Here is a 14,941-nt window from a genome sequence, read left to right on the forward strand (position 1 = left end):
AGGATGTTCTTTTCATAAGAACTGGAGAGCAATGAATAAAGGTCACTGCAGGAATGTATGAAGTTATGACATGAAAATGAGTCTACTTCAATTAGAATCTCCTTTATGGACATCAGTGTACATGAGAATAGATGATAGTATGTTTTCATCTCAAATTCATCTTAATCTCTTTAGAGCCAAACTAGATCTATATGCCAGCACATTTCTTAAAAATGAGGAATGTTTTTGGAAGAGAGTGTTGAAGTGCCTCACTTAAATCACTGAAAGAGCACAAGACAAACAAACCCCACTAAACAAGTAAATAGAAGTGGATTTTTTTGAAGTGCTGCAAATGAGTGTGTGGTTGTGCTGCAGTTAAAAAGCAGTTAATGGTACACAAAGCATCATATCCTCTAATTGAAATGAAAGGCAAATTAATTCTTTGCATGTGTTCAGCCTCAGATTTACCAGGATGTTTTATGCTATTATATCTCTAAGTGTAATATTTTCTAAATCTCTAGGCCAAGCATGAAACTGGTCAAATTCAGAAAAGGAGATAGCGTGGGCTTGCGACTAGCAGGTGGGAATGATGTTGGCATATTTGTAGCTGGTGTTTTGGAAGACAGCCCTGCAGCGAAAGAAGGATTAGAGGAAGGGGACCAGATTCTCAGGGTACGTCAAAACCAGTAACAGTACAAATGTTTTGTTGTACCAAAGTAGGTTTTCTTTCTGCAGTAATGACTATATCACCTTTGTAGTTCATGCAGGTTTTCTTCCTGTATATACTTGTTATTGTACTGTTGCTGGTTAGGTTACTAAGTTTTACATCCTGTTTCTTAGACTAATTCAGTTGATAAAGTTTGGGTTTTTTAACTGTTGGGTCACTAAATTGTCAGAGGGCTCTGTATGTTACTGATGTCTATAGGTGCTCCATAATACTGATCTGAAGAATATAAAAAGAACAGCTACCTATTATTCTGCAAGCTGTGCTTTATCAAGAAAAAAAGTGGGACTGTTTATAGGTACAGGAGATATCTTGAAATACATACACTTGATGTGTGTGAATGAAAGCAATAAAATACATAGCAAGTTAATTTAGATTTCCCATTGTACAGTTAAGTCTCTGTTATAATGTCATACGCTAAATCAAACTGATTATTTCATTGATAACAGGTAAATAATGTAGACTTCACAAATATCATCAGAGAAGAAGCTGTCCTTTTTTTACTTGATCTTCCTAAAGGTGAAGAAGTAACCATTTTGGCACAGAAGAAAAAAGATGGTAAATATTTGTATACTGGGAGCAATGTAGTAGACTGCTTGGAACAAGTGTAGTGAATGGTGACTAACTTCTGGCTTACAGGAAATTGGCACCTTATGAAGACTGTTAATTTCTTTAGTTCATTTGTAGTAGTAACCTATCCCAGAGCCAAGAGATTGATATTGTAACAGTACCCACATGAACAAACAAACCAATCTCCAGAAAACCCAGACAAAACAAAACACCAAAAAACAACCAAACAAAACAAATCAACACCACCCACACACACAAACACCCTGGTCTCCAACAAAGGTGTTGGCATTAAACCTTGCGGGGGAACAGGGGAGTCTGTTGTAGTCATGCTGTGGAAAATGAGTGATTACAAACTTCTTTGCCAGTAAGATTGATTCCTTCCAAGGGAATTGAAATTATTAAGCTTGCACTAGAACCAGATTTTTTTACCATGAAAGTTGAGTTTATGTTGATAGTTTGCTATTAATAGTTATGCTGCTTAAAATAAATCAGCTCTGAAACATAAAGGCTTCTTGAAGTAATATTGTACATTTGAAACAAGGATAAGTATGGTGAGGCTCTACTTTGAGTAATACTTGTGAGCATTAGGACATGACCTGAACTTATGTAACATTTCATGTTTTGGGGGTTCTTTTTTCAGTTTATCGTCGCATTGTTGAGTCTGATGTAGGGGACTCTTTCTATATCAGAACTCATTTTGAATATGAAAAGGAATCTCCTTATGGACTAAGTTTCAACAAAGGTGAAGTGTTCCGGGTGGTGGACACTCTGTACAATGGCAAACTGGGTTCATGGCTGGCGATTCGAATTGGCAAGAATCATAAGGAAGTTGAAAGAGGTATCATACCTAACAAAAACAGGTACGATGTTAATATACTTAAATTGCTGGTTTGAAACTAACATTTCAAATTCTGTATCTGTATAATGAATGGTTGGGCTGTGTGCAGGAATCTAGTTTGTAGAACTGGCTCAGTCTGAAAAAGCGACAAAGTGTTAAAACAAGTTGAAGTGAAATATCTGTTTTATAGATTTGCTTTTGGCTCTTGTACAGTCCAGAAAACTTTCAAAACCTTCTTTTCTATGCAAGAGACAAGGCTATGAAAGCTTTAGAAATGTGATATCAGCCTCAGTAGTTCAATCTTGTTGTTTCTAATATAGAAACAACAAAAGCTTGATTCAGCAGGTGGTAGTGTTTTTTGGAAGTATAAGCTTGCTAGTCAAGCATTACTTCAGAAGCTGACTTCCCTTATAACTGGTTGGGGTTTGTTGTCATCTTAGAGCTGAGCAACTAGCTAGCGTACAGTACACGCTTCCAAAGACAGCAGGAGGAGATCGAGCGGATTTTTGGAGATTCCGAGGCTTGCGTAGCTCAAAAAGAAATCTCCGAAAAAGCAGAGAAGATCTTTCTGCCCAACCTGTTCAGACGAAGTTTCCTGCCTACGAAAGAGTTGTTCTTCGGGAAGGTATGGCTTTATTCTTGCTACTGCAGCTTAACAGGTTTGTGCGGTTTGCTTTGTATTAGCCCGCGCATTTAACAGTATCTTGCATTTGTTTTAAGCAATCAATGCGTTCTGACTATTTTTTTTTTCCTTCAATTCTAGCTGGGTTTCTCAGACCTGTAACCATTTTTGGTCCAATTGCTGATGTTGCACGGGAGAAACTTGCTAGAGAAGAACCAGATATCTTTCAAATTGCAAGTAAGCATGAGATCAGGTTTTTCTGTAATCACAAAATAGTCAACTTTCTTTTGCTTAATTGTTTCTACATATTACTTCAGCTGTTAACATGTTTAACAGGATGTTGACAATGGAACAGACTAAGTGTAAGCTCTCTGAAGGTGAAACTACTAGTAGTTCTACTATTGCATTCTCAAAGCCCATTTTAATTCAGTACTTTATTATCCTTTTTCTAAGAGCTTTTGTAAAGATGTGGTGATTTTTATGACCAAATTGTTGGGTAGGTTTTCATGTGTTATTTTTAAGCAGGAGGAGTGTCTTCAATCTGAATTGACACTTTGAGCTATGAAAAGGTTTGTTTTATCTTAATGAGGGAATGTAGAATATGTTATAAACTTACCACAGATTTTTACTGTATTCTCTTTTCCAGAAAGTGAACCGAGAGACGCTGGTACTGACCAACGTAGTTCTGGCATAATTCGTCTTCACACTATAAAACAGATAATTGATAGAGTAAGTCTTTCCTTGTCGCTTTACTTTTAAATCAAGAGGAGTGAAACTGGTATTAGTCAAGGAAAGTATTGGGTGTTTTCAATTTGGAATAATAACTAAGTGTGTTTGTTATAAAAATAACTTTCTCATCTTTCTACTTATTGGTTAATTCAAAAACAAACAAACAAAACCACACTCCTTTCCTTTCTCACATTAATAACTGCAGCCTAGAAGCAGTTCTAGGCTTTGTTCCAGGGAGTGTTGTCCTCTCTCCATTAAGGCTGTTTTAAGCTGTTTCCTCTTTCACTTAAAGCCATAGTGTGACATTACAGCTAGAAATTGTTGCTTTATTTATGGGGCTGTTAGTCTTCCCCCACTCCAATTTGCAGATTAATAACTTGATATTTTTTGGTGCAGAAACTAGGGGAAAGGGTCCGTCAGTCTCACTTCTGTAATATCCGTAAAATTTCTGACATTAGTTCGTGATACAAGATTATATCCCTCACCTTTTTATTTCCTCATGTGAAAACAAACTGCAAGCCTTTCTGATGCAGGGGGGGAAAAGCTATTCTAGCAGCAAAGCCAGGAGTCTGCGTGCTCTGTACTTGAGATCAATACTGTACTGGATGAACGATGGCCAAGTTATTGCATTTGGTGTGGGTTTGTTTTGTTTTGTTTTTTAAGAAAATGGACGTGTGTAATGAGACTAGGTCTTGTGTTTCAGTCTTTATTCCTATTAGCAGAATATAAGTAGGAAACAGCTTATTTTTAATCTAATGTCTGCTTACTTTGAGGAGATTTTGTTTAAACAGGAAGTTAAATATTAAAAAGTTCATAATATGCAGTCAGTCCTACAGTTCAAAGTGTATATGCCTATGCAGCCTGGTATTGGAATCGGTTTGGTTTCTATTATTCAAATAGGAAAATAATTTAAATCCATATGTTGAAACAATGAACGCTGCAAAGGTAACACAAAATGAATTTGTGGAGGATGTTTTAAAAATCCAGTGTGTAAGCAACTCACTTTCTTGCCTCTCTCCTTTTTATCCCAACAGGACAAACATGCTTTATTAGATGTGACTCCTAATGCAGTGGACCGTCTGAATTATGCCCAGTGGTATCCTATTGTAGTGTTCCTAAATCCTGATTCTAAGCAGGGTGTAAAGACTATGAGAATGAGGTTGTGCCCAGAATCACGAAAAAGTGCCAGAAAGCTGTATGAAAGAGCTCACAAGCTACGCAAAAATAATCACCATCTATTCACAAGTAAGTAATTAGAAATATTAATCCAATATATCTGATGGAGGGAGAGGTGGAATGAGAGTAACCTCTTCCTCCAGACTTTTCTGCACATGGACCAAGTCAAGTAGTTGTTGACTTGTTCAAGCTCCCCTGTTCAATAACCAGTAGTTCATTGATACGTGTGTCCTTTGCACATGACTGCTCAAACAAAAAGTGTTCTGGACATCAGAATGGCATTTCTAATGGATCCGGTGACTTTGGAGGATCATCAGCCAAAATCAAATGTGAATAAATGGAAAGGTGGTGTAGTTTTTTTTAGTCTGGCTAAACTGAAGCCTCACTTTATCCCATACAAAATACTAAGCTAACAGCAACTTAAAGTGTCCCAAACCACATCAGGCCTTGCTTTGAGTACTAATTATTTACATTACTGTGTAAATATCAATAGTTTTAGCCTAGCAGTTTATATTGCTTTTATTACTGGTAGTACAGAGCCTTCTTATGGTTCTGCATAAATCATAAGTCAAACTAACCTGCTGTACTTCTAGCTACCATTAACTTGAATTCAATGAATGAAGGATGGTATGGAGCTCTGAAGGAAGCAATTCAGCAACAACAGAACCAACTAGTGTGGGTTTCTGAAGGAAAGGTAAGAAAAAACATGTTTTTATTACTGTTATTTTTGTTCTTTACTTCTTGTTGGTATTACAGATGTGAACAGATACTTGTGGGACTAAGTTTGTTTTCCCTTTTCCCTCATTTTAACCATTATTTGAAGATCTAAAGCACTGATGCCTCATGGCTTTGAACTGCCCAAAACTGGTTTGTCACTACAGTAATGCAGTTACTCTGTTAACGAGGGCTGTGCTGTTGTCCTTGTGCATGTAGCAGTGTAGTAAGTGAGAGCAGTTGCCCATTGCCACTGTTAACTGAAGGAGACTTTGAAGACTTTGTGGGGATTGGATGCTTTTTCTTCAAACAGCTTCTGGATGTTCAGCTTCACTGGTACTAGGGGCTTGGATTGCCTGAAGATTATTTTTTTGTTACTATGAAAAGAAAGTGGCATGTTCATGCTCTTCCTAACCTTTCTAAAAACTGTGTTTTCTCAATTGTGAAAACGCAGATATAAAACCACAAGATAGTATTCTATGTTCTTCACTAAAACTCTGCTTAGATTCTTAAGCTACATGTTGCACTATGCACATTAGATCCATCCTCTTGAAGAACTAGTAACCAAATGAAGTGCCAGTAAAAGTAAGCAATGAATCAGCTATTGCTACATTTTTCTTAATATTTGGATCGTCTGCTTTTTGTAGCTTGTGCTGCTTGCACCTTCTTATATCTATCTTCAAGCTGATGATTCCAATATCATAACATCACTTTAAAGTGCAGCTTTGTGTTGTTCTGAACACAGATTTCTGTGGACACTGGGCAGCGCCCCCTCCCTTACACTGACAGGCATCTGACCCCATGCTAAAATGACTGAAAGAGCTAGAAAGAGCTAGACTGCAGAAAACGCTTTTAGGTGTAAGCTTGACATTTTCAATGACGGAAACCTGATTTCTTCCTCCCTGTGACGTTCAGAATTGTTGAATTCGCATACTGTTGCTGTGCCGCTGGGTTTGGAATATAACTTTTTAAACTACCAGACTTTATGTTGTGGTTCAGAACAAGGTAGATGTGCTCCATTTGTTCAGTTTTGAATCATTCACCAAAAAATTTCCTAGCTTTACATTGCAAGAAAAAGAGCTTTCTTTGGGAAGTTTTTTCAATAAATGTGTACTCTAATTTTGTTTGACACAGGCAGATGGTGCTACAAGTGATGACCTTGATTTACATGATGACCGCCTTTCTTACCTCTCGGCTCCTGGGAGTGAATATTCTATGTACAGCACAGACAGTAGGCACACATCTGATTATGAAGACACAGATACGGAAGGGGGTGCTTATACTGATCAAGAACTGGATGAAACGCTGAATGATGAGGTTGGGACTCCTCCTGAATCTGCTATTACACGTTCTTCTGAACCTGTTAGAGAGGATTCTTCTGGAATGCATCATGAAACTCAGACTTATCCTACTTATGCATCTCAAGCTCAGCCGCAGCCAAATCTCAGAATAGATTCTTCAGGATTTAAAACGACTACTACTCAGCCGGTAAGAAAGTAATTTTATGCACTGACCACTATACATGTACTTCAGGTTGCAAGTTCCTTGAACCAGAAATCTGTATTTATAGTCTGCTTACCAGTATTGTGAGTGTGTACAAGAATCTGTCAACAGCAACAGTAATATGTAATAATGACATGGAGAGTCAGCTTGCCCTACCTGTTGTAGTGACTCATTCTGACAGGAGGGGGATTGAAGTACCATTCTGCTTTGATTAAGTGTTTTGCTTGTTTAATCTTCAACATAATGAGTTTCTGGAAGTGATAGTGCATGATACTTTCAGTACATTTCATTCTACATCTAGCTGCATTGGTCGAAACATCATTTAAATTATTTTAATATAAATCAAAAAGTCATACAGCGATTCAATAGCAGTATATTTAAAATATTTTAAACACTTCACAGAAAGCAGAAGCCTCACCTGCAGTCCCTTACCTTTCCCCGTCGCCTGAATCACACCCTGCAACCTCATCAACCTCTGCAGTAAATGCTAATGTAAACCTAACTAATGTCAGACTGGAGGAGCCTACTGCTGCTCCTTACAACTCTTACCAACCACAAGCGGGCCCCTTAAGAACAACAAGTGCTGAGGGAGCTCATATAGTCCTAAGAGATCAAGAGCCATCATCCTTATCGCCGCATGTAGATCCAGCAAAGGTACCTGTGCCACCTTGTTGCGCTGATTTCCTGTTCTCCATCAAGCTAGCGCATGATCTTTTTGTTTTGCCCTTATTTCGAGAATTTCTTCTAATTTTTTTCCTATGAGAGATCATGCAGGTTACAAAAAAACAGTGCATCTGAATTGCTAAGCATTGTTTTGTGTGCATGGCTTCAAACTATATACTTTTCACTTCTCAAAAAGATGACTTTTTTTTTAAAAGGCTGCATTCTGTATTTTGTTTTTACTTTATGTGCGACTTGTTTTAGCTTGTCAATATTCTGCCATTTGTTAATGAGGCCTTGAGAAAAATCTGTTCTTTCCCTAAAATGACACTAGATCTCTGTACACTTCAAATTATGTCAAATCCTTGATCATGAAGATGAATCCAGTTAAATTACTTCTACTCTTTCCACCTCCTGCAAAAAAGTGTGTACATTGCCCCTCTCCTCCCACCCCAAAACCAAATCCCAAAGATGAGAGACTGTTACCTTTTGTCTTTCCCTTTTAATCTACTCGGAGGTTTTGCTTAAAAGTAGGGCTAGCAGTAATCTCTTGAATCACCAAGTTCAGCTTCCTGTGATTGCAAACAACCGCATCAAATTATTCTACTTTTAAACAAAATTAAAACCAATATTTAAAATGTTCAAAATATTACATTTTAAATGCAGCTGCAGTTACTCTTAGTTTTAACTGAAAATACGACACTCTCTTTAACAGGTATACCGAAAGGATCCATATATTAATGAAGAAGCATCCAGACAAAGCTACATCTTAAAACAGCCAGCGATTAATCACCCAGTACAGAGACAGGAAAGAGACCCGAATCTGATCTATGAATCCCAGGCTCAGTATGCAGAAAAACAACCGAGTAGGGACTATGAACAGTCAACATATAGATATGATTCTACAAACTATGTCGACCAATTTTCTCGTGGTTATGACCCTCGCCTACATTATGATGACCATGTGCCTCCCTATGAGGAGCACTGGGCTTATTATGATGAAAAACAGCCCTACAACCAAACACGAACAGGTTATGAAAACCAGCCTCCTAGGGATCTTGATTCCAGACAAAATATAGAAGAGAGCACAGAACGCAGCTATTACCCAGCACAACCTCGTTTTGAGGAACCCCCTCCAATGAGCTATGATGGCAGACCTCGCTATGAGCATGCACCCAAAAACTTCAGCTTACCACAAGTGCGATATGAAGATCAACATGCTGTTGGGTATGACACACATGGTAGGTACAAACAAGAAGCTCAGCCATACCAGTCAGCCATATCTCGATCTCCTGAACCGAAGCCGTACTTTGATCCGCATATAAGGGGCTATGAACAAGGTCCTCCTCAAGCTTATAATGCTAAAGCTGGACAATATGAGCCTCATGGCACTTCAGGTGTTGCTCTTCCTCCTCCCCCTTCATCACAAACCAAACCGGAAGTTTTGCCTTCTAACAGTAAACCACTGCCTACACCACCATCTCTAGCAGAGGAAGAAGAAGATCCAGCCATGAAGCCACAGTCTGTGCGCAGCAGGGTTAAGATATTTGAAAGAAGAAGATCACCATCTTTGGAAAAAATGAAGGACCCAAGTGATACATCAGCTGTCAAGGTGAGTTATTTAAGTGTTGTAATTCCTGCTTTTTGCTAATGAGACTGCATTGCAAGAAGTAAAATATTGTCTTTGAGAGAAAGCTTTACTGCTTGTGGAATAGCCTCTTAGCAAGCTAACTGCAGTAAGTTTCAAAAGCAGAAGCTGAAAACTTTTATGAAAACGCTGAACGGAATCTTGCCATGCTGAAAACTCCTATAGTTCATCTGTTTCATTCTGTTTTCCCTTTTGGGGGAGAGGGAGAACAGTCTTAGTTTTCTTACTCATGAAGTGCTGTATCTTTCTAAATGTTACATCTAAGAGAATATGCTGTGCTTTTCTTTACAGCCTCCAGAACTAGCACCTAAGCCTACACTCACAAGTGTGAGTGGTCCAAAACCAACTTCTCAAAGCCAGTATGAACACGACAAAACAACTTACAGGTAGATGCACAACTGATTAATTAAATTTAGTTTTCAGTATGAGATAAAATATTCAGAAAATGCATTTTAGGGGTTCATTTTGGAAACTGCCAAGTGGAGAGTCAGGGTGTGTCTGTTTTCTGTGTCAACAGTAAGGCTGGTCATGAAGTCAGTTCTCATGGACATGATTGCTGGGAAGTGGAAGAGAACAGTATGGGGTTTTTTCAGCATTTTTTTAGGAAGAAACTTAGCCAGGATCTCCAATCTTTTTTCTATGTTTGAGGTAATTAGAAAGTAAACCAAAAAAGGAAAGTTCAGGTTAAAAGGAAATAAGTGTTTTCTTTCTTTATGCTGTGTCACAGCTATCTTATTTCCATGAAATGTGGGTTAATAAGGCAAAGTGTGCAATTATGAGAATTACATTTTGGTTGCTTTATTGCCAGCTAGGTTATAAAATACAATTTTAATTTGTGTACGTATGCTCGTTCAACTGTGCAAGGCAACTGTATATTATTATTTTTGGTTAGAGCCCCAGAACCACAGAGACCTCAAGCGAAGCCACCTGAAGATATTGTACGTTCAAACCATTATGATCCTGAAGAAGATGAAGAATATTATCGAAAGCAGCTCTCGTACTTTGATCGCAGGAGTTTTGAAAACAAGCCATCTGCACAGGTTCCTGCCAGCCATCATTCTGAGCCCACTAAACAAATGCATTCGCAGAATCAGCTGAATTTCACCAGTTATACTAAGTAAGTTTGGGGGTTTTCTTTTTATAATTGGAAAAAGGGGGGAGGCATGTAGGACTAAAACAAATTCTGCTTCTGTCAATGGATTTCCAGGGGCTCAGGGTATCTAATTGAAATTATTTTTTATTTCCAAAGTCGATTTCTCTCTTTAGGGTGTAGCTTTAGTTTGAAAACAGATAACTGCATAACTTTTTATTTTGGTAAATGAAATGAATAGTTCTGTAGATTTCAGGACCTTCACCATGCTACTGCTTTTGCTTACCACTTATCAACAGAACATAACAAAGTATTTTCTTTGTCTCACTAGTAGAATGCTTAAACATCCTTCAAAGCGAAGGCTTTTGGTTTATTCCAGTTCTACAAGCATTTATTTTGCAGGCAGGCTTGCATGCATTAGTTGGGTTTGACATTAGGAAACTGAGCCTTTAGGGAATACTGCTGAGGCCAGAATTTAATATGTTGATGGAAACATCTGTTTCCTGTATTGTTCTGCTTCCTTGATTTGGAACATTTTGATACAGAAATTGTGTGAAAGCTCATACACAGATTTAGCTCAGGTAAAGAACTGGCTGTCTTGGAGGATACTTTGACAAACTTTGTGAATACTCTCCACAGTTACCTAAATTTCTAAAATTTGTTTTAATTCAAACTGTAGCATGTTTGTAGCTGCTACTGTGACAAGCTATCTTGACTTGCTATATGTAGGCTGAAAATTGTGTGGTTTTGAAGGCTTTGGTTACATTTCTGCTTGAAATCTGGACTGTTCAGGTCAAACCGAAAATATGGCAACCTTAACATAAATGAGATTTTTAGTGAAATAATCAACTAGCTTGCTGAAGTTTGACAGTGTTAAGTGCACGTGCAAGCCATCTTTCATGTACTTGATCCACTGTTCCTGTGCTTCTCTTAAAGGATTTGAGCTGGGACTTGAGAATCCTGTTCTCATTAGTACAGTGTTGTGTATCATTTCCAGTGCCCTGTGTCTTCTGATGGAAAGATGGCAGCATATCTGTCCTGCCCTCTGGGTATCATACAAGAAGACCAAAAAAAACCAAATGGTCTTTGCAGGCCTCATAATGCATTGCAGTAGTTTTCAGAATTATGATCCAATGTACAAAAAACACATTACCCGTGGAGCATCCATTTTGATCTGTAGGCACAGACTGTGTTGCCGTCATTGCCATTGGGAGAAATGTTGTAAGCTTTCATCAGGTCACTCTGAAGATTGTAAAACTCCTCAAATGGGGAGAGAGCATTGTAAGCTTTCGGTGTTCGTTGTCCTCTGCAGTGTTGTCACAAATGCTGAAAAACACAAGAAATACAACTATTGAATTTTTGCTGCAGAACTGCTAATAGTTGAGAGAGAGAGTGAGTTCCATACTTCTGTGTGCCATTTCTGTCTGCCGTGACACCTCCATTCTTTGGCTGCTCACTTCTGGTTTTGTTTTTATTGTGACTTAGAGTATAACTTCAGGGCTTGTACTTACAGGAAGGTGATGTCTCACTGCCACAGAGGAATAAAATAATACAGTTTTTAAGGCTGATAGTTTCATGTGTCAGGGGACAAAAATAGGTTGTTTTCTTTTTTTTCTTTATGAAAGAATGTAACCCTTAACAGGAAGGGACAGACATGGGAAAGAAGGTTTAACCAGGGTAGTCCAGTGCAAATAGACAAAGACTAAAATATTTATGGAAGTGAAAAGAGATAAACAAGAACGCTACTCGGTTGGACAGTACTGCCTCTAGAAGCATCCTGCAATGTCCTTGCCTGAAAACACAAACCAGTTGCCATTACTAAAGCTGCTTTGTATGGGTATTGCTGTATCTGCATGTTACAGCTGACAGTAACTAGAATAAAGGTTAGTTTCTTTTGATGGGCAAAAATAGTAGAACTTGTAATTGGACATGTTTCAGTACATCTAGTTGGAGCAATTTATGAAGCTAAGTACTGGTTTTGTAACAAAAATGTAGTGGGAAACAGCTTGTAAGACAGCACATCAATAATTAGAGGAACTCAATTTGTACATCCACAACTTAGAAGCAAGCATTTTATTGTTGACTAGTTTCATTGTGCACAGGCTCTGATCGATGCAGTTGAGATTACAGCTGATCCCGTGGTCAGGAGCTTGTGACAGAAGAATGTGCTTCATATTAAGTGCAGCTTTGCTGGTTGTGTTGGTTTTGTCACAGCTTTTCGGCTTCCTCCATCAAAATGTACTACCTTTCGCCATTTTTTAGCTCCTTAAAAAGGTGTCGAGCAGTTCTGATTAGGTGTGGAGTGTGGTGGGTTTGGGCTGTTTTTTCGTTGGGCTTTTGCAGTGCTGCCCTCCCCTGGTTGATGTTCCCCTCTGGGAAGCAGCAATTTCAGGTGGGTGCTTTTCTGAGAAAGGAGCTACTAAATACCTGGAGCAAAGACAGTGAGTGAGTGTGTAGTAATAACATCTGCTGTTGCATGAAAGGCTTAATATAAAATCAGTGGGAACAGAAGCTTATGCAGCAGAAGAAAAATGATCTCTTTTTTTGCAACGTTGGTTTTAGAGTTATATTCATGAAGAGATCCTGGTTAGCTCACTGAGTATCACATTCATGTGGTCATCAAGTAGACTTTGGAAAGTCAGTCAGCCCTTTTCTTAGTTTCCTAACATGCTCCTCTGAAGCAGTAAGACTTTTTGTCTGGAATTGTTGCCTGTTATTTTTTCATGAGCATACAGAAAGTGAAGGGGATGAGGGAAAGCTGTCCTAATGTAAAATATATTTTCTTGCAACATATAAGCAAGATAAATGTTAAAAATCAAGGGGAACTCATTGGTATGCTTATGGTTTTCTGCCACTCCTAGGATTCGTAATCGATTGTTCTAAGACATCCTTTTAGGAGTTCTTGAACACAGTCAGAAGCATTTTATGGTGTGGGCTCTGCAACTGTATGAGCTGATAGTGCTGTAGAAACCTTTGCTATGAATGTATCTTCAGTACATGATCTGCAATACTAAACCATCATCCTTCCATTATGTTAAGACTGAAGAAATGAATGTAAATTGGGCCGTAAATGAGACTGTTAGAATATGGGATTTGTACGTTCTTCACTTTTTCCACATATTGAACAATTTTGTTTATACAGATTGTAACAAATGGCTTAGTTTAATCTTATTCTTTCTTTCAATATCTGTCAATTTGAGATCTTGACCACGTCCTAATTCACTGATTGTTGTACCTGTGTGTATGGTAAAGGTTTTATCAAAAACACCACCATTAAAAGTAGTGCATCTTTGTTTCAACAACCTTGTCATGTGAGAACTGCTAGGACTAACATTAAAAGTGTGAAGAAATAATATGCTCAAGATAGAATGACTGTTTTCTTTCATTCTTCTATTGCTGTTTGCTTTGCCATCACCTAGATTTCTTGGCTCTTACACTAGCTATGACTACTTGAAAAGGAACATCAAGTGGTAAGACTGTTGTTGATGTGAGGATGTTTTCAGGTGTCCTCTCGCTGTTACATTTCATCACAGGCATTATGTGCACTTAAAATTTTAAACACAAATTCTGCACGTAAGTGCAATAATATATTGCAGTCCAAAATTACAGGTATTTGTGAAATCAATCACTTCCTGAATTAAACTTATAGAGAAATATATCTAATTTTAAGAAAAGTGTTTTAAAAATAAGATTTTAAAATTCCTTACATTATGCACATAAAGCTAGTGAAGCTTAAGCTGATTACATTTCTTTCTAATGAAGATGGCATTGTTCAAATACTAGGTGTATTCAGAAGAGTTGTACTAGAATCCATTGTTCTATTGGCTAATTATGCTTTTTGAAAACAACCCACTCAACCACCCAAAAAAGTGGATTCATATTCTTATTTTGATGACCTGCTAAGTAGAGAACAAATTTTCATTGAAATTAACCCCAGTGAATTTGAGAACCAAAGATCTCATAGGCAATTATGCAAATACACCTGAAATGTCATCTGCCTTTTGTTTGCCATGGTTTGTGTTACTAATCTTCTAAAGAGTCAATGTTGTCTTAATCTCTTGTGCTTATCAATAAATGTTTTTATACTTGAGACAGGATATTAAAGAAGATCGTGTTTTAATGTTTATAGGAAGAGGTGGAAAACAGGTGTTCATAGAAGAAAAAAATAGCAGTGAATACAGGAGCTTTGAGCCCTAAGGAAGCAGAACAGTCAAGTGTTTGGGTTTTTTCTTTTATTTCAACAGGGGAAAAACAACCAATACTGAATCAATGGATAGGCCTGTGGGTGAGAAACGCTATGAGCCAATCTCTCAAGTGACGACTCCTCCTCCTGCTCCCTCAGTCCAGTACACACAACCTCAATCCATTAATAGTCCTGTCCTGTCTCTCCCAGCACATCACAAGCCCGCACTTTCTGAAGGTGAGCAGCTGGAAAGCCACCCTGTCTTGTGTGTTTATCACTGTCACTTGTCAGGTGCTCATGTGGTTGCTTCAGCAAGTCTGTGCTGGGAACTATGTTGTTCTCAACTGAAACCTGGAATAATGATTAGTGAACATAGCTTTTTACTGTAGTGAGATTGAGTTTCAGGAAGAGATTTGGTGATCCTCTCTGAAACTGTAGCACCCAGGTGTTAATAGTCACTATAAACTGTCTTGTCCATTTGTAGTGGTCTCAGCAAAGATGATGT

The 14,941-nt window shown here is 38.1% G+C and overlaps 1 protein-coding gene across 3 annotated transcripts in view; it reads left to right on the top strand.

The window, feature by feature from the left end:
• The window catches only part of TJP1 (tight junction protein 1), a gene marked incomplete at both ends in the record, with an annotated part of 154,091 nt that overhangs the window by 131,804 nt on the left and 7,346 nt on the right, over positions 1-14,941 (top strand). For 2 of the 3 annotated variants that reach the window (XM_080350893.1, XM_080350894.1), the window contains 14 exons: positions 501-651; positions 1,153-1,261; positions 1,914-2,133; positions 2,552-2,736; positions 2,875-2,970; positions 3,380-3,462; positions 4,497-4,707; positions 5,232-5,332; positions 6,487-6,840; positions 7,258-7,509; positions 8,231-9,127; positions 9,455-9,549; positions 10,056-10,280; positions 14,498-14,673. In XM_080350893.1, the coding sequence (XP_080207019.1) occupies positions 501-651; positions 1,153-1,261; positions 1,914-2,133; positions 2,552-2,736; positions 2,875-2,970; positions 3,380-3,462; positions 4,497-4,707; positions 5,232-5,332; positions 6,487-6,840; positions 7,258-7,509; positions 8,231-9,127; positions 9,455-9,549; positions 10,056-10,280; positions 14,498-14,673 (3,155 nt within the window). Of the gene's footprint in view, positions 1-500; positions 652-1,152; positions 1,262-1,913; positions 2,134-2,551; positions 2,737-2,874; positions 2,971-3,379; positions 3,463-4,496; positions 4,708-5,231; positions 5,333-6,486; positions 6,841-7,257; positions 7,510-8,230; positions 9,128-9,454; positions 9,550-10,055; positions 10,281-13,672; positions 13,724-14,497; positions 14,674-14,941 lie in introns of all 3 variants that reach the window. The other variant, XM_080350892.1, reaches the window with a different exon arrangement.

Source organism: Nesoenas mayeri, assembly GCF_963082525.1.
Source record: "Nesoenas mayeri genome assembly, chromosome: 11".
NCBI classification, from domain to species: Eukaryota; Metazoa; Chordata; class Aves; order Columbiformes; family Columbidae; genus Nesoenas; species Nesoenas mayeri.